This window comes from Hyposmocoma kahamanoa, unplaced genomic scaffold (assembly GCF_003589595.1).
Source record: "Hyposmocoma kahamanoa isolate Upper Pololo Valley unplaced genomic scaffold, ASM358959v1 210, whole genome shotgun sequence".
Lineage (NCBI taxonomy): Eukaryota > Metazoa > Arthropoda > Insecta > Lepidoptera > Cosmopterigidae > Hyposmocoma > Hyposmocoma kahamanoa.
In genome coordinates, this window is record NW_020653731.1 from 3,382,767 (window position 1) to 3,410,736 (window position 27,970).

At 37.2% G+C, this 27,970-nt stretch overlaps 1 protein-coding gene across 7 annotated transcripts; it reads left to right on the top strand.

Annotated features, from left to right (window-relative positions):
- The first annotated feature begins 426 nt into the window (after positions 1-426).
- Positions 427-27,931, top strand: LOC113227403 (transcriptional repressor p66-alpha). Of its 7 annotated transcripts, none has more exons than XM_026460305.1 (22): positions 427-495; positions 843-887; positions 1,096-1,185; positions 1,665-1,746; positions 3,570-3,578; positions 7,480-7,618; positions 9,589-9,734; positions 10,008-10,148; positions 10,387-10,509; positions 12,003-12,113; positions 12,893-12,973; positions 14,608-14,706; positions 15,660-15,778; positions 16,850-17,024; positions 18,132-18,284; positions 18,659-18,762; positions 19,865-19,953; positions 21,354-21,403; positions 23,477-23,561; positions 24,121-24,249; positions 25,086-25,271; positions 27,699-27,931. In XM_026460305.1, the coding sequence occupies exons 2-21, from the start codon at positions 850-852 to the stop codon at positions 25,217-25,219; spliced, it is 2,097 nt and encodes a 698-aa protein (XP_026316090.1). In that variant the 5' UTR covers positions 427-495; positions 843-849; the 3' UTR covers positions 25,220-25,271; positions 27,699-27,931. The 7 variants fall into 7 exon arrangements, with proteins under 7 accessions (XP_026316090.1, XP_026316089.1, XP_026316092.1 ...); XM_026460304.1 differs by having other exon boundaries at positions 19,868-19,959; XM_026460307.1 differs by having other exon boundaries at positions 19,868-19,953.
- Positions 27,932-27,970: the final 39 nt, after the last annotated feature.

Sequence of the window (27,970 nt, forward strand, 5' to 3'; positions counted from 1 at the left end):
GTTTAAATTTTGAAATGCAATGATAATACAACGATGAAATTACATTATTGTTTAATAATATGCATATTAATGATATAATGCGAAATAATAGTAACCAAACGAAAAGGCTACACAATAGTTAATCATTTGCTTTGCTAATTATTTGACCCAAAAGCTTAACGATAGGAGTGAATATTATGTGATTATTATTATTATTATTAAATACGAACATAATAATCATTTTTCAGAATGAAAAATAATAAAAATAAAATGTTTTTGTTTTACCACAGATATTAATTATAATATTTCGACCTTAGAATAATCGCAACTTAGAATAATCGCAATTTCTACCGTTTGCCATCCTATCAATGTAGAAAGCTCGTTCAATTCATTCATTCGTCAGTCTACAATTTGACAATTTCATTTGTCTATGAAAATAAATTGACGTCGCACGCTTGTGTTGAGACAATATTGATGTATTTTATTGAAAATATTTAGGAAAAACGGATGAAATAGGTGAATATAAGGCGATTAATGTAGTTTAATGCTATTGTGAGCTATTTCATTAGACAATTTTTATTTAGCGCTCTGTTTTTTGTTAATGTATAATCCATTGTACCTACATGTCACCGGGGTCGATCTCTTTAATCAAAATTATCTGATCTGTATAAATATTTGTAGTACACAATACTTGCCTTTGTTTTAACTAGTTATAGTGATAACGCAACTGTGTGTATAATGTGAGTTTTTGGCGACAAGATCTCATGTGCAGTCTTTTTCTTTAGTCAATTGTTGCGTTAGATTGAAATCGATATTCAGTCGTTGTAATTGATTGCCGTACATGTAACGTTATTTGTTTGTAGAGCTACAATGGATGTCGATGATTCTGCGGTGGACTTGAGTGTCAGGTAATTTTAGTTGTATTTAAATAATTTGAATGATTGAAAGTACCTTTTCATGTTTATATGTAAAATTCATGCATGGTATAGTTTTAAATGGTTGTAAACAAATAATGTATTAAAATTACGTGAATGTATTATAACTGAAAAAAAAAAAAAATTGCTAATTGGCGAAGCTGGTTTGCCTTAAATAAATATGACATTTTGACTTCGGCAGTGTTAAAGCTTCACCGAAGATATCTGATGGCAATGAGTTTTACCTGGCCCCTGCCAGTTCTGGTTTGCGTAAGAGCTACGGACTTCCCAGGTAGTATAGAATGATTTTGGCAATTTAAAAAAAAATTGATGATATCAGCATGCACTTGTATTGTAACGTGTTCGCCTATGGGTGTCCCAATAAGCTAGGCTAACCATGTAACATGAATACCAGTCTCAATTTGGAACTAAAATATTGAATAGTGTGAATCCCAAAATCCATTTTCAAATTTTGAAATGAGTTTCAATTTAAAAAATTCAAAATTACATCATCAGGGGCGGGAATAGGCATAATCAAATGCAACAACTTTTTAGGAATAATATTAGAATTAACTTTTCTAACAAAATTCCAATCACTGGTTCAGGAACATCACACAATTTGTTTTATGTGAATTCTTAAAAATTTTTCTATGGTCATAGCCTGAAATTACGTTTTGGTACACCCAATACAACATTATAATCTCTAGAGCATACAAATACTGTAGTGTGCTGACAAAAGCTCAACTTGAATAAATTAGCATATTGTTTTAGAGCCCTGCCACCAGAGCTTAGTGAGCTCCGAGCTTTAACTGCCAGTGGATTGACCATCACGCCAGCTCAGCCACCGCCTCCTGTAAGTTATATTTATCATTAATAATTATGTATGTAAAAGTGGCGTTTAAAACCATTCAATTTAAATAATATTATTTTACAGTATATACAGTTTTATTTTGTTTTCTAATTAGGACAATTTTTAAACGGGAAATCTGAAATCATAGCAGTTACATTGAAAATATCATTCAGTCTGTTATATGTATAATATTGGCTTAATTAGTCAAATGATTGTGCTAATTATAAGATTTACATTACAAAATTTTTGCACACTCAGTCACTTTATAAGCCTACGACTATAGTATTGGGAACATGTGAGGTCCTGGTACATAATTAGTGATAGAATAATAGTATAATAATATATGAGGAAAACAATATAATATGAGGATCTTTGTTTTGTAAATATTTGGGGTTGTATTGACTTGTACAACCATGGTGCAATAAATATTGGTGTTGGAAAGGTAAAACGTCTAACATACATTTGGAAAATATTACAGGAAAGAGATTTCAAGAAATTTTTTTACCAACAAAAAATTGTAACTATAAATTTATTTCTTATATGGAAAGTAGAAAGTTTATAATAATAACAAACCATAATTGTATAACAAATCAAAATTGGAGTAAGATTTTATTTTCTTAAAGAAATTACTTAAATCACTCTCTTGTGATATTTTCCAAATGCACATTAAAAATTTTGCCTTTCCAGTATCAATATTTATTTAAAATATGTACTAATAATAGTGTGTGTGATGTCACAAGCATAATGGCATATTTACAACTGATTGCACAATTAGAGTGGTGTCTATCCACTAGAATTTGTTTGTTTTACTTCACACTACAAAATAAAATAGTTCTTATATGTTACACATAGGGTAGGAATTAAAGCTCCGAAAAGTAAATGAGTTTATTCAAATTATTAATATTACTGCTGTATTTATTAAGCTACTGAAAACATTTGTGAAAATAAATACGGAAACATCGAATGAAATGCTGAAAGTTCCGAAAAATCTTTCTGACGTAATTCTACTTTACCAACTAAATTTGTGTTTTACTGAAAATTTTTGATAGCCGTTTTTATCCTAAATCACTTGTTATAAATTTAAAAGCGATCTTATACTATTATTAAACTATTCCATCATATGGAAATACTATTATCAGTAACAACATAAGAACTCCTAAGAAATTTCCAAATTTACTTGTAATCAATCATTATACATAATAGTTACATGTTGAAAAAAATATTCTTAAAGTGATATAATTAAAAAAAAAATTTGAAACTAAGTAGACGGGGGCGCTCGGGAATGAATAGTGTTGTTCTATTCTTCTGAATAGAAACTAATTTTTCTCATTGCAGAAGTCTTTGTAGACTTCTGCAATTATATAAAAAACTGACCACGAAGCTTAAGGGTATCGCTTCGCGTAGGCGTTGTCTAGAAAGATTTCCGTGTCCATATAAAATGTTCAAAGGGATAGCATTGAACCGAAAGGTCGATAATACAATTATCGAGATTAACAATTTCGATGAGTAAATATTTCGGAAGTTTAGTATATTTATTTGTTTTATTATTTGGAGGTAATCTTTTTCGTCAAATTATAATTTCAATAAGCGATAGTATATTCCTTGTTTATTGTTTTTGTATATATGTATTTGTTTTTAAGTAACTCATTTTAACGCAACTTAGAATTACAGAAAGTGCAATTTAATTTTTTGTTCGGAACTTCTATTATTTCCCTTACACATAAAGTACGGCGTTTCATAAAATGCGCAAGGCGCAGGAAAAAAAAAATTAAATGACGCAAATTAATTAAAATTATTTTTTACATTGCTAACACATGCTTTGGAAGATTGATAGAGTAAGTATAATATTTTTATTTTTGTAATAGGCATTGACAAATGATAGAATTAAAGGCGAATAAAATTAAAAAAGCTTATTATTGTTGTAAATTATTTAATTGACAATAGCACATTTTTCCAATAATTTCTTCATAAAATTTGACCTTGTAGACGCTGTATTGTTGAGAAAAAAAAGAGTAAAATTGACTTTTGAAAGGCCTGCCCAGGAAGCTGTCGTCTGTTTGACATATCTCCTAAATAATAACCGACATTATGTTTGATGAATAAATTAGTGTCAATTTTTTTTATTTAATGGACTTGGGCGCTATTTAGAGTTTTTTACTCATTATTCCAAGCCATTATTTAATATTTTTTAAATGTATATCTCATATCTACTTTGATTTGGTACAATATTTTCTAAAATAATAATTTTATTAGATAGTTATGTATTATACATAATAAATAATAACTCAAAAAACACAAATTCAAATAAGTTTAGTATTGGTTTTTCTCTTCATTAGTCGTGACGTCACATCGACGAGAGGAAAAAACATTATATAAAAAAAATAAATGTGCTACATGTTTGATGTAGATGATTGATGTAGATATCAGTCATAAAAAATATACTTGAAAAAAGTTGCTATTATCAATTGTTAATAAAATGTTTAAACGCATATTAAGAATAGTAATGTGTGCTGTTCTTCGGGTCTTCTTTCAGGACACTACCAGCAAATGAATAGTCGAGAACCATTGACTTACAATTATATGGACGTCGGGTCCGCGCTAAAAAGTGTCCGCACTTGTAAGGCGCTAAAATCGTATACAGAGCGCGACACTCCGCTTTAGTCTTCATTTGTTCTACTGACAGCGCGATACTGCGATGACATTACAATTTAAATTTCGAATAGGTTGACTTGGGACATTTTTTTCGTGGTTTTTGTATTAGACCCGTCGTCCATTTATTTGTAAGTCAATGTCGAGAACTTAAAATGTTATTATTGAACATTGACGAATTTGCCGGTTTCTTTCGCTAGTTCACCACTACTAAGCCAGTGGTGAATGAAAGCTAGTCTGAATTTCATAGTGAAACGTCAAACCCTGTACTTGTTCATAACTCAACTGTTTTTTTTTTCAATTTCAATTTACGTATGATGTTTATTTGCCGAAAGTATGATTTTCACAACTTAGTAAGTCTATATAAAAGACAGTCCTCATACTTAGAAAAAATTAACAGACATATGAACAGTTTTTTTATGTTTTAGAGACTACGAAGCGGTTTATTGAATGTATGTACGTGCATGTTATAAAAATTTAAATATGTTGTCATAAAGAAGTAAAAATATAATGATGTTTGAAGATTTATTGGAAATGTATAGAGTTTGATTTTTTAAATTCTAAATTTTGGTTTGGTATTCAAGTTAAACGCTGTAATTTACAGAAACTTTTTTTTTTAATTAAAGAACTGTAATTTTAACTGCTTAAGTTTCGAATACATTGAAAATTAACTTAATTAAGGACTTACTATATTAAATACAAAAGAAATAGCATAGTGTTTGTTAGTGCAGTGAAAAGGAGATCAGCTTGGACCCTAGATTCCTAAGGCGTTGGTTTTACGACAGGAAGTAAAAATAGAATTAATTTATAAGCTAAAAATATAAGAAATTGTTATTAGTAAAGCTGATAAATGATGTAACGGACTGATTTCCGCTATTTATTTATTTTTTATTTAAATTCTAGTGCACACAAGACCTGGGTTCTTAAACATTAACAGTCAACACATAAAATGACAATTAAAAAAATTTGGGTTTTTACAAGTTTATAATTAATTATGAATGTTACATAATTTACACAATTTAGAACATAATAATAGCTGACTAACTATATCCATATATAAAACGTACGCTACTCATCGTAGCGCCTATTTTGCGTAGAGTAGAAGTAAAGTTATTCGTGGAAGTAATATCGTCTCCTTAAAGGTACAACCACATAAGTGACATTCCACAAATCCACAAAAAATCTCCAAATTATGTATCTGTTGTAAGAAAATCACCAAGTTTCTGCAAATAAAACCACATATTTAGTTTAACTTTTTGTTATAGAGTTTCACCTGCAGAAAGATAGTGATTTAATACCGTAACTCTGTAAAGACTTTGTAGAAAATGTCACTTATGTGGTTTTACTTTTAAACAGACGATATATAAGTTGGCATAGGCCTGTGCCCGGAATTAAATAGTCTGAATGCATCATTATAAATTGCTTCATGTGTAGAATTATAGTACCGACACGCTATTATGGCCGTTTTGATGTTTGTCCGCTCATCAAGTTTCGTATTAATTCATAACTACGTTGAAGGAGCTAATTAACGTATATTTTTATCAATAGTGACGTGCTGTAAAATTTAAAGATGTATCATTGACCTACTAATAAATGGACGTCGGGTTCGCGCTAAAAAGTGTCCGCACCTATAGGGCGTTAAAATCGCATACAGAGCGTCAATCGCGCAACAGTCTTCGTTTGTTCGACTGACAGCGCGGTTGTCAATCATGCAGTACTGTATAATAATAACTTGTAAAAATTACTGCAGTAAAGTGTAAAAACAGGATTTTGTATCATATTGTCACTAAACAAATATATTGTGTTATCATAGTTCTCATTTAAAAGTGTTATTTTGTACAGTTTTATAGTATTTAATTTAATTTATATATATATAAATGAATCGTGAGTACAAATTACAAAAACACACAAAATAATCAAATAGCTAACGGTCCTTTTTCTACACATTGCATGCGCAAAAGATGGAAAGAGATCCATTACGTAAATTTCAAGAAGCTTATGTAAACTTCTTGGTCATTTTAAATTGTTCGAACCACAAGCGATTGAAATATTTAGAACAAAGAAACTATAGTCGCTTTGATTTTAATCTTATTTTTAAAATGATTTTTTTTATTAAACGTTAGCAATAACTAACAAAATATTGTTACAAAACAAAAGCTAATTTTGCCTTAGTGAAAAGCATCAAAATTACTCGAAAGCGTAATGGTTTTAATATAAATCGGTTTTCGGAATTACGGATATTTGAGTTTATGTTTAGTTGGAATATCGGTACATTTCTTATAGTACACGCTTATTTTCACATTTGTAGTAATATTGGTATGTATGTATCTGCCCAACTCTTTATTATTTCTCTAAGTGAATTTGTACAAAATTCGACATAATAATATATATAAAAATTAATTAATATTTAGGATAAAGGCTACTCCATTGCTTATGTTCAAGTGATTTTCAGTCGAAGCTAAATAAGGTGCATTTTGTTAAGGTTCCAGTAGAGGCTGAATATGGTGTTTTCGGGCCCTTAAATTGTTGCAAGCAAAATTAGGCAATACTGCAATGATGTTACAATTTAAATTAAATGTTTTAATTTATGGATATTTCGTTACATGTATCTACGTTTGTATAGGTTAACTTCGGACATTTTTTTCGTGGTTTTTGTATTAGACCCGACGTCCATTTGTTGGTAGGTCAATGAGATGTATAATAATTTTACGACGCAATTTGTTTCTCGAAATTCGAAATTTTTGAAAATGATGTCTAATACGATCGTCACTTATAGGATCGCTGTCCAGCACAACTCCGGCAAACTCGCGTCTAAGCTCAATGCAAAACAAAGCAGTTTCGAATTGACGATATATTAAGTAAACATTTATTTTCGTTTTATTTAAACTTTTTAATCAGCTAACCCTTATACTGGCTATAAAACTTATAGATGGGGCTCGCATTTGTTTATATTTTTTTCGATAATGAATTGAGATTTGAACTCACAATTATTATCTGTCAAAACGGCCATCATAGCATCATTATGCCGGTGCTGTAAGTGGTGGAATCATAAGAACTATAACAGAATTGTTAAAATGGATTGATTAGGGTTCAAGTGGCAAGCGGGTGCTCCGCCCCCGGTCCGAAGCGCGCAGTTATGCAGAGAGCCCGGACATCGTGCTGCTGCCTGCCGCGCCACCGCACCGCAAGCCCTTACTCCCCACTGCCGCTACTGCGCCTTTCTCCGGTGAGTGAACAGCGTTTGAGGAAAATTTAACTGCGACTACGGGTGTCATTTTGCGAAATGAGTAAGTAGGTCGTAATTCGACTGAAAACTTGTTAAACTTGCTCAACGGAGGTTATACGGAAGAAAAAAAACAATGGAAGTGCCTTAAGCCTCGATTGCTATCAGAATCGCTGTAACACAATAGGTTAAACACTATTAAATCTTGATAATAATTGGTCATAGTTTCTAATTTAAAAAGATGTAACGAATTCTGGTCTGATAGTTGGCATATTATTGAAAGTTCAATATCTATTGTGGCAAGTTTCGACGTTTTGATTTTATTTTGAAATTTACTTCAATGTGCTGCCGTCTAGCGGCTATTGCTCAATGACTTTGAGAAGATGAACGATTAAGGCCTAATAACGTTCTCCAAAAAAACCGAACACATTGCAGCTGTATAAGGTTTATTTTCGTTTGTTATAAAAACTACCACCACCTCAGACAGACCTCTTTTCCTCATTCTTTAAGGTAAGTTTGTAAGGTGTGTCTTTAAAACGTTAAGAAGAGAGAATACTTTACGTTTTCCTCCTTGATAAAATTGTAGTTTACACGTAAACAGTGTTATTGAGTTTATAATTATTGTTATAAATCATTGACTTACAAATAAATGGACGACGGATCTAATACAAAAACCACGAAAAAAATGTCCCAAGTCAACCTATTTAAACGTAGTGACATGTAAAGGAATATCAAAAAGCTAAAACGTTGAATTTAAATTGTAATGTCATCGCAGTACTGTCTAATTTTGTTTGCTTCGCTGTCAGTCGAACAAACGAAGACTAAAGCGTGAATGACGCTCTGTATACGATTTTAACGCCCTATAAGTTCGGACACTTTTTAGCACGGACCCGACGTCCATATAATTGTAAGTCAATGTTATAAATGTATAAAATAATACTGTATGAAATTGTTATTAATGCTGGTCTCAACCTTAATGTATGGTTAGTGAATGTTGGGTGTGGCAGAAAAAACATGAAAGTCGGATGAATGCTGTAGAAATAAGATCCTTGCGCAATATGTGAGATATTAGTCTTAAAGATATAGTGTCGAACAGGTTAGTAAAAGAGCATTGTGGTGTTAAAGATGATGTAGTGACCGGTAGGGTTAGCGCGATAGGGCGCGACTTGCGCGAGAGCGACATAAAGCGCGAGGTACTGCTATACTCATAATAATAGCCATATCTCTAGCTTCTATGTCGCTCTCGCGCAAGTCACTGGATAGAGATAGGATGCTTCGATGGTTTGCTCATGTAGAAAGAATGAATGTTGGAAGATTGACGGCACAAATTTATAGAGCGAAAGTAGATCGAAGCGTAAGGTGGGGGAGACCTCGGCGTATATATGTCAGTCAGTTTGTTGGGGTTGACCTTGAAAAAGATCAGGTTAAAAGTACCAAGAATAAACGGGCATATATGACGAGACTGGTGGGAGTGGAGGAGGCGAAGGAGGTTTGTCGGGAGAGTAGCAGGTGGAGGGCCATAGTCTGTCCACCCCGGTGGGAGACAGGCGTGATAATGTGTATGTTGTAGATGTATATGAACATATACAACGATGAGAAAGATGAATGAACATTCAGCATTCTTCATGGTCAGTCTCAGGTATTTGAAAATATCTGAGAAAACTTTGTCCTTTAATTTTTTAGCTGTCATGCAAGAATTGTATTTTTTGTCCGCCAACGACACTATTACTAGGTTCCAAATTGGGGAATTCTTTGTAGCACGAGTACACACAACACCCAGGCTAGAACTAATTTAGCGAAGTTTCCCAAATTTATCCTACTGGGAATAGAACACGGAATCTCTTCACCGAACGCCAACATTGCTAACAGAAATTGAACAACATGAGCTAACTGTTGACCATCATCTTTGATCAGTTGTCATCAGCGTGTCGCATTTGGCAGCTCTATTTCATAAAAATCCACCACAATTCCAGACGTTAGCAGCAAGCTAAACTCCGGCGCAGTGAATGTGTCTATCACTCCGAGTGTCGCGCCGGAGTCGCCGCGCGACCCCCGAGACGAGGAAGAATCTGAAGACGATGAGAATGAACCACCCTTGGCGCTGCCTTCCGGTCATCGGGTACGTGTCTAGCAGTAAACTATTAAATGATGTTGATTTACTTGGTCACTTGTTTGTGACAATTCCATGACGTTAAATTTTAAAACTTTCGTAGTTATTAGTATTAGTTACAGAAACCATGATAATAAACTTGACTATAATTTTTATGACAGATTTAAAAAATACTGTTGCCTTTTTATAGATAAAAAGTGAACGGGATGACAATATTTTTGTTCACTGTTCTAATCAAACTCTATACTTGACCAAGTTTCCTGGTATTTGCATAATTTCCAGGAGCTGTCAAGTGCGGAGATTTGGGAGCGCGAGCGCCGGCTGCGTGCTCTGCGCGAGAAGCTGCGCGGAGAAGAGACGCGGCTAGTGCTGCTGCGCAAGCTGCGGCAGTCGCAGCACCAGCAGCCCCTGCCACCCGCCAAGGTGCGTACGAACTTAAAAGACACCGACAAGTTAACCTAATAATTGCTTAAGCGATCTAACTATGCAGAAATATTCACACATTTGATCAAAATAATTATCCTAAAATTGTTACCCATGAGGCTGTACAGATATTTTCGCTTTTGTTGTTTCAACGTAAAGGAAAACCTGTCATGGTGTTCAATGTTTTGTATTTATGGCAATATTGGTGTCAACTTGTCACCCTTTAACTCAACAACAGAATAGTGACGCGCGACGTGCGTTGCAGGAGTCCGCGACGGGCACGGCGCTGGCGGGCAGCGGCTGCGTGGTGCCTCCCGGCGTCACCGTCACGCCCGCGCCGCCGCCTGCGCACCAGAACAAGGTCAGTGCCAGGCGAGCCTCCTCCTCCTCTAACACCATCATCCTGCATACGCTGGCCTGGTCGCACTGATATAGGTCCGCACGTGCTCCAAATAACGTTAGCTCGATTGTCATTATCCCGAAAACCGATTTATAAAGAAACCGTTATTCTTTCAGGATATGTTGGATGCTTATCGTAAAGAAAATATGGGGCTAGGTTTGTTTTATATTATTCCATATGACCATGAACATTCGAGCAAACATTATTTCCGGCTCCGAATATATTCAGCTTATTAATAATAATCAAGCTCCTGTAACCTTTCCAAACCAACTAACAAGTAACACTGCTAACAGGTTTATTTTCAATTAAAAAAATAAGGGTTGTATTCTAGAACTCCACTCAATGCTCAAGTCAGGATTTAAGTATGGCTTAAAGCACTCGAAATCATACTCAAGTCCCTGCCATGCCTTAGGGTCGTATTTCCAGTGCTTGTGTTTCCAGTGCAATCCTGACTTGAGCATTGAGTAGAGTTCTAGAATACGACCCTAAGTACCATCTCACCTGATGGAAAGTGACAATAAGGTCGACATCTGCTTATTCAGTTTCGAAAAGTCCCAAGTTTAACCGTTCAGGGAACAAGGTATACGACTGCACGTCGCCCAAGAGTTTTAATAAACATTCCAACTTTCTCTGCTATTACAGTTTATCAGTGGTCGGACAATCGGGTGCTTATTTACCTACAAACTACAATCCGCGGAACATGGAATGCGCTTTTACCTAACTACTACTAAAGTAAAGAAATTAAAAAGACGGAAAATAAACGTCATGTAACATTTTCGTTAGCATTTATTATATGATATTGAAAAATGTTTTGTGCTTTAACATTATTTTACCGAAATCCTCGTACTATCATTTTTGAGTTAAATATGACACTTCCAGGTGTTCACAGTAGGTACTGAGATCCAGTTGCCAAATTACTGGGTCATCATCAGACCATTAAGATTATAGGTTTCCGTTACTCTTAAAAAAAAGGACCCAGGAACTGTGTCAATTATCAAGTGTGCAACTCTACCAAAATAAGTATCAAAATTCACTGCTCTAAAGTTTTAAATAATATATATAATCGTTGTTTTGTAGACAGAGCGAAAGCGCCATTTCGAAAAATTTTTCAATGGAGCATACAACATGCTTTGCCGACTCTTTTAAAATATTTACGTTCTGTATTAAAATTCAATTTTGGTTTTAATTAATTTTAAGTTTCAAAATAAAATTTAAAACAGGGCGTAAATATTTTAAAACAGTCGTGAAAAACTAAAACATGCTCCCCTGAAAAACTTTTCGAAATGGCGCTTTCGCACTTTCTACAAAACACCGACGACTATACTAACAAAGAGTTACCCAAACAAACCGAAGAAAAGCTGTCCTACAGCCAACTGCTCACTAGCATGACTGTCCGTAATTGCGGAAATTTAAAGTTATGCCACTTGGAAAGTGACATTGTAATGTGTCCGTAGCGCACGAGTTCGACTGCGTCGTCCAGCCTCGCGAGCGGCGCGTCGTCGTCGCGACGCACATCCAGTCTGCCCGGTGGCGCCACCCTTACGCCGGGACCCTATCGCACGCAGGTACATGACTTTCCGCAGCTTTCTGAACTATAGTAATTTAACTGTAGCACAATATAGTTCTAGTAGCGGTAGAGTAAGTTTTTTCTAAGCCTGGTCCGTAACAGTTGCACTGCCACTCAGAACTTTAAATCACAAAGTCAAATCTTTATGATTTAAAGCTGCCACTGCCACTGCGCCCGACACCCCGAGACATAAGTTGACAAGTCCCACGTGCCTGTAATTTCACCAAAACACTCACCCTTCGAAATCGGAACGCAGTAATGCTCACATTACTGCTTGGCGGCAGAAATTGGTTAAGTGGCAATACAATCACAACATTTTCACAAGGAGCTCTACTGCAAGAACTGCCTACAAGAGAATCCTACCTTCAAGAGGTTTTGAGGGTAAGGGTGCTGGTGAAATTACTGGCATATGGGACTTGACAACTTATGTTTCAGGGTGACAGGCGTAGTGGCGGTGCCTATCAGATCTTTGCGATTTAAATCTCTGAGTGGCTTACCACCAGGCGCGACTGTTTTGGACAGGATTGTAGCTTGGTACCATATAAAAATAATAATAATGTGCTACATAACTAAGACCACCCCGATATCCTAACGATTACGTTGAGGAGATCTCGGTGTGGATTCCCGGGAGCCCCGTTTTGTGTAACGAACTTTTCTAGGTTCTTGTTTGTTAATTTTCCAGCCGTGAATCGAAGTGCTAACCGTTTTGCCACCGAGGTCAGGTGTGATTTACTCACTCGTTATTGCAACCTGTATAAGCTAATGTTTCGGTTCCAGTCGGCGTCCTCCGGTGGCGCCAGCATCACGCCATCGGTGACCATCACGCCTGCGCCGCCGCCTGCCAACCACCAGGCCAAGGTACGACAATTTTGGCTCATTTCAGTCTGTGTTATATATTGAGAGGCGGAGTCCGTTATTTATTTGTTTATTATGTAGCGATCGTATCTGTGATTATACACAGCTTTAGCAACTATTTTTAAATTTGCTATTAAATTATGAAGTGTGGTTCTATAGGACCGTGAGTTGTTTTATTTCATTCTTTCATTAATTCATTCATGAGTTTAAAATTCAATATAGTCAGATCAAACACTGTAAAACACTATATTTCTTAATAACTGAAATTGTACTTATTATAACAATCATTTATTTCGTACTCTTGGATGCATAGTGTTAGTAAAAAACAAAAGGATATGTTTAAAATTTAAGTAGATGTAGTATACGGCAGAAATCGGACACAGAAAAAATTTCTTCGACCCAGTGGGACTTGAACTCACGACCATGCTGCACCGTAGCATTGCTCTTACCACCTGAGCCACAGGTCAAGTTACCGAGTTGTTAGGTCGAAGAAAATGTTTCTATGTGTTCCATCGCATTAATAATCATAACAAAACTAGTGGAGTTATTTCGCAAAAAATCTCAAATAATATACGACAAAGTAATGTAGTGAACACAAGTGAACCTTGAGATTGCGTATTTATTCCCGAACGATCATTACTACTTACAGGATTCTTACCAAGATATGATTTTTTGAAATAATAAGCCACATAATGGTAAAAAATCTGTAAGCAGTGATAATTGACGAATGAACTTAGTGTTAAACGTATGGTATATTCCCGCTAGCCGGCTCAGGATAATTCGTCGGTGACGAGTAGCACGAGTGATGCAGTGAGTATGGGAATGTGATGTTTCTTGTATTGTTGTCATTACTCTAAATAACTACAGTTATGGCGCATTTACTAGGTCGACAGGTCGCCTGTACTTGTTTACACTAGGTCGACAGGTCGTCTTCACTTGTTTACACTAGGTGGACAGGTGGCGTCACTTGCCCGCCTAAAACGGCAACCTACCCATTGTAATTATTACACTGAGTCATTAACGACTGTAGTTTACACCCGAAGTCGACTAAGTATGAACACACCCAAATAATTTTCAACGGGTCGGCAGCCGCGTTCCATCGGGATGCGCGTGCTGGGGGCAGGGAATACCTACCCGACTGAACATTTCGAACAACTTGGTGATTTCGACGAAGGCGACTGTCGATTCTGTGTAAACAGCGAGTCGTTTGCGCCTCCTTGGGCAAGGCAAAGTAGTTTGCCGAAGGTGGCAGTCGATTCTATTTAAACACGGTATTATATTTCACACGTATGCAAAGACCTTAAATCTTGGCAACATATAGTACACAACACGTGATACCGTACTATCTGGTAATGTCGCACATTATTGGCCAACTTTGCCAGGTGGCAATATGGCATGGATAAATATCAAGCAAAATTGCTTGATTGCTGTTGCCTAGTGAATCATCGGCTTTACTTATTGTTACTCCTGTTTATTACCGTGTAACTTGAAGCCCAGAAAATGTATTTCGAAAATGAAATTTAGCAGTCTAAAGTTCAAATATTTCCGAAATTCAGTACTATTAGATTACTAACTGCTGAGCCATCTCGTTAAGTGAAGGTAATCTGAAGTGCAACTATGTGTTGCATGTTGAGCAGGCGAGCTCGCGCAGCTCCGAGGACACGCAGACACCGGCGCAGCGGCAAGCCGCCGCCAAGCTGGCGCTCAGGAAGCAGCTGGAGAAGACGCTGCTGCAGGTAATATTTATTTATTTATTTATTTATATCACCACTTAACAATAACATTACAGGTTAAAAAACCTAATTCGTTACAGAAGTCACATAAATATATTCAATAATCATAACAAATTATACGTAAGGCAACTATTTTGAATTCACTCAAAGTGCAAGAAAATAAGTCAACTGCCTCAGCCACTCGATTGAGAGTAGCGAGAGCACGCGTGAACGGCGCTCTGGCCAGCAGCTGGGTCCGCGTGCGCGGTAACAATAGCAGCGGTGGCCGCCGCCTTCGCCCCGTGTACTTGTCAGGAGCGTACAAATTCACTTTATTCAGCACACCTGAATTGTGCTGCTTGCCCCGTAACAATTCAAAAATATATGTTACTAACGCGAGGTCCCGCCTTACTTCTAACTTATTGTACCCCACCATACCTAGGACAAACAACGTGGGGTACATTAAAGGATAAAAAGGATACACTGCATATAATTTAAAGTACCTACAAATATCTGGTAAATTTATTTTGAATTTTTTCCAGCATAGTTCTATACCAGTAATAGCATAGTAATATGCCAGGCTCTTATCATATAACTATAAATGTAGCGTATTGTTAAAGTACTATTTATATAATTTAAATATGAAAATGATTTTGTAAATATAACACTAGGTCTGACACAGTTTGAAGGGAAAGAGCGAAGATAGATCTGCCACATACACATTTTATAATCTTAACATTATCTGCGGTGGCCAAAATAGAATAAAATTAACATATTCAAAGTCTCACGTATCGTTGCTTATAAATTTTTGGGAGTTGTACCTTTTGTGCTTTTTAATAATTATTCCATTTACGTGAAGAGAAAGACAGGCCGGCGACATTGTATTTCTACTAACCAGTAGAAGTAAAGATTTAAATTGGCAACATTGAACCGAAAAATCAATGTCTCTGGTATACATTTGTTACCATGTGTTTCAGATCCCACCCCCCAAGCCTCCTCCGCCAGAGATGAACTTCATACCGTCCCCCAGTAACACGGACTTTGTGTACCTCGTGGGGCTCGAACACGTCGTGGACTATCTTACCAACGAGGATCGGTATGTATGCAGAGTCGATAGCATAAGATGTATTTAGTTTGAGCTCCGGTTTCCCACGTCTTAAGTTTCATATTTGAATACTAAATAATAAATAATATCATAATTTATTGTCTCAGTTCAACACGTTTATAAATCTACTCCAGAGAAATAAGATAAATTGAGACAAAAGTCATAGGCTCAGCTTATGCTGAGACGTCTGAGACCGTGGAGTCCTGTCTTTTAGCCTCTTCTTAATTTTTGCGGTCTCGAGAGAAAGTCATGTCAACGAGAGCCAATGAGTATTTTCTTACAATCTAAGATTATAAATAACGAAATAACGGACTGACTCATGATCCCGCACTAGGGAGATCCTATATCGCAGGTACCATGGACACACATAGACACCCACAAATAACACCCAAACTCACGAGAGAAATAAATGTAGGTAATACAAATTTTTTCCCGGCCCGGGAATCGAACCAAGGACCTCTGCATGGTAGACCAGCATGGTAACTGTTCAGCCAAAGACGTAGTTTAAACTGTTAATGTGGACCATTCTAATATTTCTCAGCCTAAACGTCGAACCAGAGACCTTTGCATGGCAGAGCAGCATGGTAACCGAATCGTCGGTCACGAAGGCAGTTAAAATTAACATAACAACATCTAAAATCTTGAAATGAATCTGAGGCGTCGAATGGCGAAAGTCAGTACAAAGATCTATAACAAACTGCCTCCGTAGCCGAACGGATACCATGCCGGACTGCCACGCAGAGGTCCCAGGTTCGATTCCCGGGCCGGGAGAAATAGTTGTATGGCCTACAATTATTTCTCTCGTGAGTTTGGGTGTAATTTGTGGTTGTCTATGTGTGTGTCCATGGCACCCGCAACACAGGGTTTACCAAGTGCGGGGCTATGTTGAGTGTGTGCGTTAAAATAAAAAATAAAAAACAAGAAAAACCTGTGGCTCGGTTGGCAAGAGCAATGCTACGGTGCGGCATGGCTCATGTGTTCGATCTTTGTATGAATAATGAAATCAGTTGAATGTTTTGCTAATTGTTCATCGAGTCTTAACCTTGGGTTGCGTGTGCGCAGCATGCCGCGCAGCTCGGTGCCGGCCGTGTGCGCGCAGTGCGGCTGCGACTTCACGCCGGTGTGGCGCTGGGAGCGGCCGCCGGCGCGCAAGACGGACGCCACCTTCGCCGCCGCGCCCAGCGGCCGCCGCCTCTGCGAGCTCTGCGTCTCCGGCAACGTCAAGCGCGCGCTCAAGGCACGTTCGAAACCGGCTTATTTCTTTACGAACGCCAACATAATCAAGTCTGGTCTGATCATTTTACACGAACTGGGGGTCTACTCCCTTCTCCGTCTAACATTCGTTCGAAACAATTACTGTCAAAGAAGTAATACTCGACCGTACCAAAAGATATTGATGGATCTTCATTTGCATCACGCGTCTTTTAATTTTAATTTACATTATATATTAAGGGCGGTAAATAAGTAATTACTAACGAGCGTATGTTAGAAGCCCGAAGCCGAAGGCTGAGGGCTTTAATGACTCGAGGTTTGTTTGTAAGTTTTGATGCCCGTGCTGCATATATTTGCGGGAAAATAGACACAACGGTAATTTATTTATTGTATGAATAAATATCGCTTCACAACGCAACAAGTGAGGACTTTTTTTGTTTTTATTTTTTAAACAGATTGCCAGCTATTCTTCCATAATTAATACAATTCGAACTAAAATGTTATATACGATACAGACGCACGCAGCTACAACGAATTAGATATAAAATTATTTCCAAATTCTAAAAATAGTGCAGAATTTGAATTCACAAACCGAATTTAGTATAGTTAAACTACAAATGTTTAGTATTTTTTATACTTCAAGTTTATGCGAAACAAACGTTCAGATTTTTCGAACATACAAACTTTTTGCTAATCTTGACGTAAACATGTTTACGGTCGACATTGCCTGCATGTCATGACATTGTTTACGAGCGAGCGTGTTGAAATAATAATAATTTCGATACAAGTGCTGAAACTTAGTCATTTTTATCCGTTATTTTATAAAACACCTATGCAATTTAAACAAATAAGATGTTTGTAAATGTAAATATATTTTAATGACGAATGACTTACGTCACAAAGCACATAAATATTAAATAAATATACAACCTCTTTAGTTATATGTTTAAGACTTGAAACAACAGTAAATTAAAAAAAAAATGGAAAAGTAAAAAGCACTAGTGCGAAAAATCCAACTTTCGGCACGATTTGTAGTACGAAAAATACCACGTTTTGAGCAACTGTAGTAAAAAATAGGTTAACGTTATTTGTTACACACTGTGTATAATATTGTAACTTTGTTAACCGGCAGGCGGAGCACACGGCCCGCTTGAAGACCGCGTTTGTGCGCGCGCTACAACAGGAGCAGGAGATCGAGCGGCGCCTGGCCGCGCCCGAGGCCTCCCCGCCGCCGGCGCCGCCGCCTGCGCACTCGGCCGCGCCGCACCGCAGCTCCTCTCTGCAGGTACCTTCCGTTGCTCACTTGCAACTCCCCGCGGAATCTCAAGTCAGGTTAAATAGCAGAAGAGCTCTTTGGGAAAGAGTTCGTCCAGTGCTTCACTGCCACTTTACCGATTTTTGCCGTCAAGCAGTAATGTGAGCATTTGGTGACATTGCACGCACATGGGACTAGTCAATTTGCGCCTCAGGGTGTCGGACGCAGTGGACTGCCACTGTCCCTCAGTTCTTTGCGATTTAAAAGCTCCGAGTGGCACAGCAACTGCTTTGGACAGACGTGACGCTCACGACCAGACGAACGACTTGTTCGTCCCGTGACTTGGTATCATAAAAAAGGCCATTTTAAGAAAAGAACGTTGTAGTATTTACGTCATTTCGCAGATGTCGGTGACCCGAACGTCGTCGCGTACCCCCGCTCCTGCAGCGTCGTCGACTCCAGCGCCCCCCGCCGCCACCAGCGCCAAGGCCGCTGCGCCGTCTGCCAGGTAATTCGGGAAAAATAGACCTCCATTTTCTTCTTATCATATCGATGGCATACGCTGTAATGCTTGCCATCGAAGTGAAAGGATTTGCCAATGGGCGTAAGACACTCGCCGATTGTTGCCCAGGGTACACCATTCGTGAAAGGAACGGTTCGTTGTGCGGGGAGGCTTCTTTCGTGCACTCCAATTTTATTAATTCAGCCACATTAAGGATGACTTTAAACTAGGTTAGGTCATAAATAGCAGAATAAACACGTGCCGTGAACGTCCTATGTAGCTATGTTATACGGATAGCAGCATATCGAGCTGCACTTTCCCGGTTGTTGTGGAAGCATTATTTGAACAAAAGCTTTATTTTCTTTTTTTTTACACTCAGCCCCAGACTAAACCCTGCGACTGCCTTGGACATAGACAACCACAAATTATACCCAACTCACGTGAGAAATAAATATAGGCCACAGAAATATATCTCTCGACCTGGGATTCGAACCAGGGACCTCTTGCGTGGCAGATTAGTATGGTAACTGGTCACGGAGGCAGTTGACTGTACAATTTTACATAACTAATGGTGTTGTAACCTGTTTTCGTTTTTTTATTTTTATTTTTTATAATATCAAGTGACGGGACGAACGATTCGTGCGCCTGCTGGTGAACTATACGCCTGTCCATGACAGTTGCAGTGTCACTCAGAGCTTCGAAAAGATCTGAGGGGCACTGCCACTGCACCCGTCACCCAGAGACATAAGTTGACAAGTTCCATGTGCCTGTAATTTCACCAGCACCCTGACCCTTCAAAACCGAAATGCAGTAATGCTCACATTACTACTTGGCGGTTAAAATAGGTAAGGTGACAGTACTTCTCGACGAACTCTTTCACAACGAGCTCTACTGTTAATTTATTTTAATTAATTACACGATTTAGCTTTCCCGCCAATAAACTTGCGCAATCCAAGTACGCAATTGTTCGTGTATACGTCGTCGCTTGCAAGGGGTATTGTTTTCCATTAGCACAAGCATACATTTATAAACGCGGTGACACTTGACCGTGTAGACGGGCCTTTAGACTTTGAAAAGAATGTGTTTTCTCAACAAAAAAAATTGTCAGCAGGTCAATGAGCGGTTCCGAGTCGTTACGCAGCCATCACTCCGACCGTGCACGTGACTCCAGCGGGGACCCCCCTCCCGCCAAGAAAGGTAAAGGTAACTAGCATGTATCGATTTTTTTTTTCTATACTATTATCACGTTTTTCTGTTGTTTCTTTATAGAGACGAATAGCGACCGTAAATGAGATGTTAATACGAGGTCTGTCTCAAAAGTATCAGGTCTTCGTCCCTTATTCCGCGCTAGGTCTTTTAATCATTGATTAACGATGCCACGACCTGGATTATGATTAATAGATTTAACGCGGAATAATACGAAGGTCGGATACTTTTGGAATAGATCTTGTAATAATGACGAATATTTATTGATTAACCTAAAGAGATCTCTTTCCATATTCGAGCCAACATTGGATGGCGATTTTAAAGATCTCTTCAGAGATATAATACTAAATGAAAGTTGCCTCGTATCGAATGTTTAAATATTTCTAGTTATTCTCACAAGTTTCTGCAAAGGAAACTGCCATCAGTAGTATACTTTCGGTCAATTGATATTTTTTCTATTTTAATTTTAAACCATCGTTTATTACGTATGCTTACCGTTTCATCTTCCGTAGTAATAATCTATTTGCTAATCTGCAATTTAATTTGTATGCTCTTTGTAAAGATATTTTCTTTTTAGAGTTGAATTTGCTATTATTATTCTTATCTGCTTCATATACCTAGCGCGGCCGTAGGCCGCGATTCCAATGGTTTGCGGAGTTGTGTGTTGGAAACAGCAATGTTGGAAACACAACTGACAACAAAATTTTTGATAGTTTCTAAAATTTACTATAAGATGAAAACTTTCGCTGTTATCACCTCAGAAATGATGAATTTTTGCCATTTATTAGTATAATTCCCCAACAACAATAAGCACAACAGCAGAAATTTTCATATTAAAAGTACATTTTTGAATAAATTATCAAAAACAACGAATAAAATCTTTACATACCATTTTCGCAAAACTATGATCATGTTGGTTGACACTTATTGCTTATCAGCATCCAATTAGGGTCAAAATGTACAAAACGATACCTCCAATGAGTACTACACCAACTTTATTTTTTGGTAATTTTCTGTTATTTTTGTAAACAGCCATATTTACTTACTTAAGAAATTTTTAGAAAAAAAAGAAACTAAAAACAAAATCAAAAAAAGGACAAAAAAAAACGAATTTTGTAAAAAAAATTAAGAAACAAAAAACAAAATAAAAACAGAACAGGTCCAAAAATTAAGTTGTCGTAGTGTTCATTGGAGGTATCGAAAAAGTATTATCAGTATTGGTTACAATGAGTGTGTCTTGAGCCACACTCATTGTAACATCAAGTCTTGTTAACGCTTACAAAATTGGTTCCATAAATATCGACTTTAGGGCCACTTACAATGCAAGAGCTTAACCTCTGAGGCGCCAAATTGGTCGTATTGAGTATTGTTCGCTGCATTTTTGTTTACAGGATCCTCATCGAGTACCACCAGTCAGGGAAGCAACAGCAAGCAGCACCAGGTTCGTTTATAATTAATTGACGACTACAGGCATATTATAATAAGACAAGTAGTGCAATAAGTCTATCAGTGCCATTGACTTACAATTATATGGACGTCGGGTCCGCGCTAAAAAGTGTCCGCACTTGTAAGACGCTAAAATTGTATACAGAGCGCCAAACTCCTCTATAGTCTTCATTTGTTCGACTGACAGCGCGATACTGCGATGACATTACAATTTAAATTTCGAATAGGTTGACTTGGGACATTTTTTTCGTGGTTTTTGTATTAGACCCGTCGTCCATTTATTTGTAAGTCAATGATCAGTGCCCATACTTCACTCGAAGCGGTAAGTTGTCACACTATTATTTTAATTGGACGGATTGTAAAAATTTGAAACGATTAAGGTATTCACAGTATTCCCGTGCCAAACTTGAATAACATTTAATTTTGTCAAATGCACGGGCCGTTTACTCCAGACATGGATTATAGACCACAATTTGTAGTAGTGAAATTACAGGCACATGGGACTTTTCAACTTATGTCTCATTCTGACGGGCGCAGTTGCAGAACCCCTCAGATCCATGTGATTTTAATCTCCGAGTGGCACTTAACTGTTATGGACAGGCGTGTCGCTTACCATCGGCGCACGATTTATTCGTCCCATCATAGTATCATGAAAAAAGGTAGTACGCAGAGAAAGTCTTGCAAAGAAAATAGTAAAATATGCCGAAGACTGTGACCTATACAGCACTCACCTATTGATATTTTTATACCAAGTCGCGGATTATCTCGATTACGGTATCGTTATGAAATAGAAATGAAATACTGTACAATTCTGAATTTTAGGCACCCTTGTACATACAATCATAGGGTCGTATTCCAGAACTCTACTCAATGCTCAAGTCAGGACTTGGAGTATTGCAGTGAGCACTGAAAATCTTACTCAAGTCCTTGCCATTAGGGTCGTATTTCCAGTGCTTGAAATCATACTCAACCCTGCTCAAATCCTGACTTGAGCATTGAGTACAGTTCTGGAATACGACCCATAAACAAGTCTATTATTGACTGTCATGTTTGAACACCGAGCGACAGCACAGGTGCACAGATACAAGTCTCGCTACTACGTTTGTATGGAGTTACACTACTTGTCTTATTATTAATTATCGGAATTGAGGGAGTATAGTTACCCATACTATGGACATACCCATTTCGTAATAAGACAAAAAAATCCTGGCATTCATATTGTCATATGAATGCATATGAAATTAGGCGACGAATAAAATTATTATAGGCATATTATTCAGCTTTGCTTCATCCATATGTATTATTATGATAATTACAATGTTTATACATACGGACTTACTAAAGTAATTGTTCTCTCAAAAGAAAAAGAATCTGGACGTGAAACAATTGGAACTGCCAATATTGTAATAACGGTAATGTTTTTGGTTTGGTTCTATTTTTTGTCTTATTTTATTTTCGTGCTTTGTGAAACAGAAAGCAGTTACTTTTTTCTACAGCGAAATATGTAGAAAAAAGTAACTGTGTGCAAAGCGCTCTTATGTTTTGCAGTTATGAACGCAAAACACAAAACTATAATCATCTATAGTATTATTTTACGAGACAATAATTTGTAGCAAATTTATTTACACAATTCGCATTTTCAAATATGATCAGTTTGAGAAGGTCCGAGATTTGTGGAAGGTAACCTCCACATTATTATTTACGTTACTCAATCAATTCCGATCACTGCTTATTATACAATGCTAAAGGATAGGAATCATTATTGTTACAAATACCGTCACACATCTCGCTACTACCATATGTAACTGAGTAACAGCGGTTACACACGGGACTTGCGGCGATGCAAACGAGCGTTTCGAAACGCGCGATTGCGTCGCAACTCTAGTGGTTTTTAGGCGGTTGCTTCGATGCATGCCCCAGTTATGCATGCACGAATTTCACGACTTATCAAAATGCACTAAAGTAAAGCTGTCGGTAGCGCGTGCCGCCAACCGCTTGCATCGAAGCCGTTCGATTACGTCGAACAAATATACATTGTTTTTAAATTTATTTGTATGTTTGTTTCCAGCTGGCGGCGGCCGCAGCAGCACAGATGGCCTTCGAACAACACAGCGCCGCCGCCATGCAAGCTCTGCAACACCAGCTGCTTAGAGGTAAGCAACACCAACACAAAGTGGTATTCATCTAAATCCTGATAAAATTCAAAAAATTAAAGTAATAAATTACAGTGATGGTGTTAGTGGTTAGACGTGTGAAGTCCCCAACTAGAGCTCCTTGTGAAAGAGTTCGTCCAGGGTAGTACTGCCACCTTACCCATTTCTGCCGCCAAGCAGTAATGTTAGCATTACATTACTGTGTTCCGGTTTTGAAGGGTAAGAGTGCTGGTAAAATTACAGGCACATGGGACTAGTCAACTTATGTCTTGTATTTAAAGCTCTGAGTTGCACTGCAACTGTTGGAAAAAAATGGACAGGCGTGTAGCTTACCGTCAGGCGCATGACTTGTTGATGAAAAAAGGGTTTGGTGACGATGAACAATTTTAGTACTTTTCCTTTATTTAGGCGTCTGCGTATAGAGCAAAATCTGCGTAACAGAACACTAAGCACTTTCTAGGCAACCATGTTCCTTCATCGACCATTTTCACACCTAACGTCGAGTGAGATTGCGGTTATATATTAAAAATACCTGCACACCATACAATCGCGTGCGCAGGTCTGAGCGGCGCGGGCGGCAGCGGCGGTATGTCTCCTGCGGCGGCGGCCGCGGCTATGATGCAGTTCTCGCCGCTGCTCTACACCTACCAGCTGGCCATGGCGCAAGCTTCTGCGCTCGGAAAAAGGTGTAAGTACACGTATACTCTTCAAAATTATTAGTAATATATGTATTTTTTATCGAGTTCAAAGTTTTTATTTAAGTTACGACAATAATATCAGAGGAACGAAATTAAATTCGGGACAGTTTTAGACTATCACAAAAAATTAGCTATTTCACATAAAAAAAGACAATGCAAATTAATAGTCCTTGTGGATATTCTGTCAGCTATTGTTAGGAACAAAAAAAAAACACTCAAACACTGGACCACGGGACACGGGTGGAATTGTATAATTTGATTCCGCCTTCCCCTTTCCTTCATCGGGGGACTAAACGTGGGCTGCGATTCCACCTCTTTATTGTGGATATTCCCCGGATTCGCCCGAAGCGTTTCGCTTCCACATTCATATGGCGAGCGGCTAGAGAGTGGAATTCCCTACCTGCGGGCTTGCTCCCTGAACGCTATAACTTGGACCTTTTCAAGGCGAGAGTGAATAGGCATTATTTAGGTGTGCATGCTGCATCGTCGACCTCATCATCACTTTCCATCAGGTGAGATGGAGGTCAAATGCGCACCTATTTTTTATTAAAAAAAATCAAAAGTGAAAAAGAAAACTGATAAAAAATATTTAAATGTTCTTTAATATTTTCGACTTTAATTGTGTACGTAACACGTGAGGAAAACTTTATTGATTGTCAAAGTGCCATTGTGAACCTTTTCGTCTGAACATTACAATCTAGGCTGTAATCATATGAATTTACAAAACAAAGGTTCACTAATACTGGGAATCGAACCCGGGAGGTAGTTACAACATCGCCATTCAAAATATAGCTCATATAATATAAGTCGTAATATGTGTTTGCAGCGGGCAAAGGCAATAGCAGCAGCAACCCCGCTGCAATGGCGGCGGAGATGCAGCGCGTGGCAGAGGCCCAACGCCAGTATTTACTAGACATGATTCCCGGGCAACACCAGAGGAACCCGTGGACCAAGAATTAGGTCACTTTCAGAAAATGCACTACATTAAAAAGGGTAAACCCTTAATGTTAAGGTGAGGTGCTAAATCATTATAGATCTTATCTACCAGTATAATAAGACAAGTAATGTAACTCCATAGAAACATAGCAGCGTGTCTTGTATGCTTGCGCGCCTTGTACGGCGCACACATTCGCATAATCTCGCGGTGTACTCGCGACGCGCGAGTCGCACGCGCCTTTCATAATAGAAATGAAAAGCATTCGTTCGGAGTTTAAAAATTTACATCGATAATAAACGTGTTTTCTTTTGTTTTAAAAGCATGGAATTGTCCATGATAGATAGTAGATATTGATCTAGCTTTCGAATTCTGCACGACAGTCGATAATATTTTTTTTATAAAAGTAAAAATAAAACAGTGTTTTATTATAGCATGTTCTGCATTTATGAACTCTTTAAAATATTTGTCCATCTTGGAAATGGGTTTAATGAACTTGTAAAGATCTGGTGCGGAAGAAAAATCAGGTGTAGAAATGGTTTAAAATTACATGGACCTGATGGGACTAAATATGATATAATAAGGTTACAATTGTTCCACGAACTGAGTACATGGAATTACTGGGAATAAACGGTTTATGGTTGTTCGAATAAGGGTGCCTTAAATTCAGAATTGTTCAGCATTTAATTTCTATTTCATAAACATACTTTCATAATCGAGATACCAATCCGCCTCACTGGTATCAAAATATCAATATGTAAGTACTGCATTTGGCCAAGGTTATTTCAATACAGCACGAGAATACCGAGATGAATACCTTAATTTTTTTCAAATTCAGTTTTGCTACCTGTAGGTAAAACTAGTATTCGGCCATGGACAAAATTTGAATTTTGAAAAAATCATGTTTTAGGAAAATAATTTTTTTTCCTATATTTTTCCACATTTGACAGTTGACACCTGTCAAAAGTTGAAGATACTGAGGAAAACTTTTGAATTTTTACCGTATGATTATTTTTTTCTGCTGCTATCCAATAATTTTAAATCTCGTTTTTTCTCTATTTTGCTTTTAGATATACAATTTTATTTTATTTTCACGCTAAATAAAACTTCAAGAGATATTTAATATGGGCCTTCGAATTACATTTATCCAATACTTCAGAAATTTTTCATGAAAAATTTCCACTATTTTAAATTTTCCGGAAAATTACTCAACATTAGGTACGACTAAAATACTAATGTGACAACCCTACGCTGCGAGTGACGTGTAGGCATTAATGACGCGCTAAACAGGAGATGTTGGACTACTTGTTTTATTATACTATGTTAACAATAATGAACATCATCGTGAGGAAACCTGCCTGGTATATACCCAACTATCAACCCATATTGGCATTGCAGGAAATATAAGAGTTAAGACCTTAGGGTTAAACCTAAAGCTAGTTGAACTGCCTCCGTAGCCGAACGGCTAGCAGAGGTCACGGGTTCGATACCCGGGCCGGGAGAAATATTTGTATGGCCTACTAATAAAGCTGATGCATCCTTAAAAAAAAACATTTCACTACGCCGGTAAAATTCGTCGCTTGCGGCGGCATGTGATACGAGGGGGCGTTCTAAATAAAAGAAAGAACTACCCTTGTACTACCGTGGAAAGACCGCCAGTGGCGTGACGCACATGTCTAGTCAGGAGCGTAGATGATGAAGGTTTTAGACTGATTGTATGAATGGTTCTACCGGGAATCGAGTCTATAATAGAAACTATAGTCTGTTCTACTTCATTGTACCAGAAAAGTAAACAAACTGATCATTGACCCGACCATAGACAGTTTGGTGATGGCCAAATGTACTGTCAACTACAAATAGATTAATTAATTGAATGAATTGATTTGTTGAATTGAATCAGTTGGAATAACTGGGTTTTATATAATAAAATGGGTTTTGCGATTTGGCTGCAGATTATTTAAAAAAATGTAATACAATACTGAGTGATGATACATACATGGGATTAAAAATGTTTTCTTACATAACCTATAAAAGCAAATTTAAATTAAAAAAGTTTAAATAAAAAAAAAATAATTTAAATCTCAAATCTTACACTTAGATATTCGTTTGATTATGACAAGATTTTCGATTCACAAATCGATAACAAAAACTTTAATTTAATGAACCGAATGAGTTATTTCCATACAGCCCTATGCACCATAGACTATTCACAAATCTGTATTTGATAACTAACCTCATTTTTGAACTAACATTTTTCAAATAAGATTTTAATATGTTCAAATGAATATTGCTGGAAAATGTGATGATGAGATATCAAGTCGAAATCTTCAAAATAACGTGAAAGTGTTACTTTATTCCATTTATTGAGGGATAGTTTTAGAATTTTAACCAAAACCTGTTTGTTTACTTTTCGGGCACATGGATTAGAATAGACTTTATATACGGTAAGACCAAAGACGTTAGTTGTCAATTGAACATCTGTAATGTAAATAAATTTTGTTTCAGGCATGATTACAACAACGCTGATTACAATAACGCCGAAATGAGAAGCGTTCTTAAAAAAATATTTTGATCTTTAATTTTAATGTAATTAAGTTAGTTTTATAAAATCTTTTAGTGCATTAGATCAATTATTGCACAAGAATATACGTAAATCGAATAGTTATAAGCTACAAATAAATGTGTGAGGATTTAAAAAGTAATCAAAAAAATTTTAATGATGGATCATTTTGTATGTCGGGTTTTAAGTATTAAATTAATAAGTCTTATTATAAAGA

Coding starts and splice junctions, on each gene's coding strand:
- LOC113227403 (XM_026460302.1), top strand. CDS start 850: ATGGATGTCGATGATTCTGCGGTGGACTTGAGTGTCAG. Junction 19,960..21,353: donor TCCCGCCAAGAAAGGTAAAG/GTAACTAGCATG, acceptor TTTTGTTTACAG/GATCCTCATCGAGTACCACC. Junction 24,250..25,085: donor TTCTGCGCTCGGAAAAAGGT/GTAAGTACACGT, acceptor ATGTGTTTGCAG/CGGGCAAAGGCAATAGCAGC.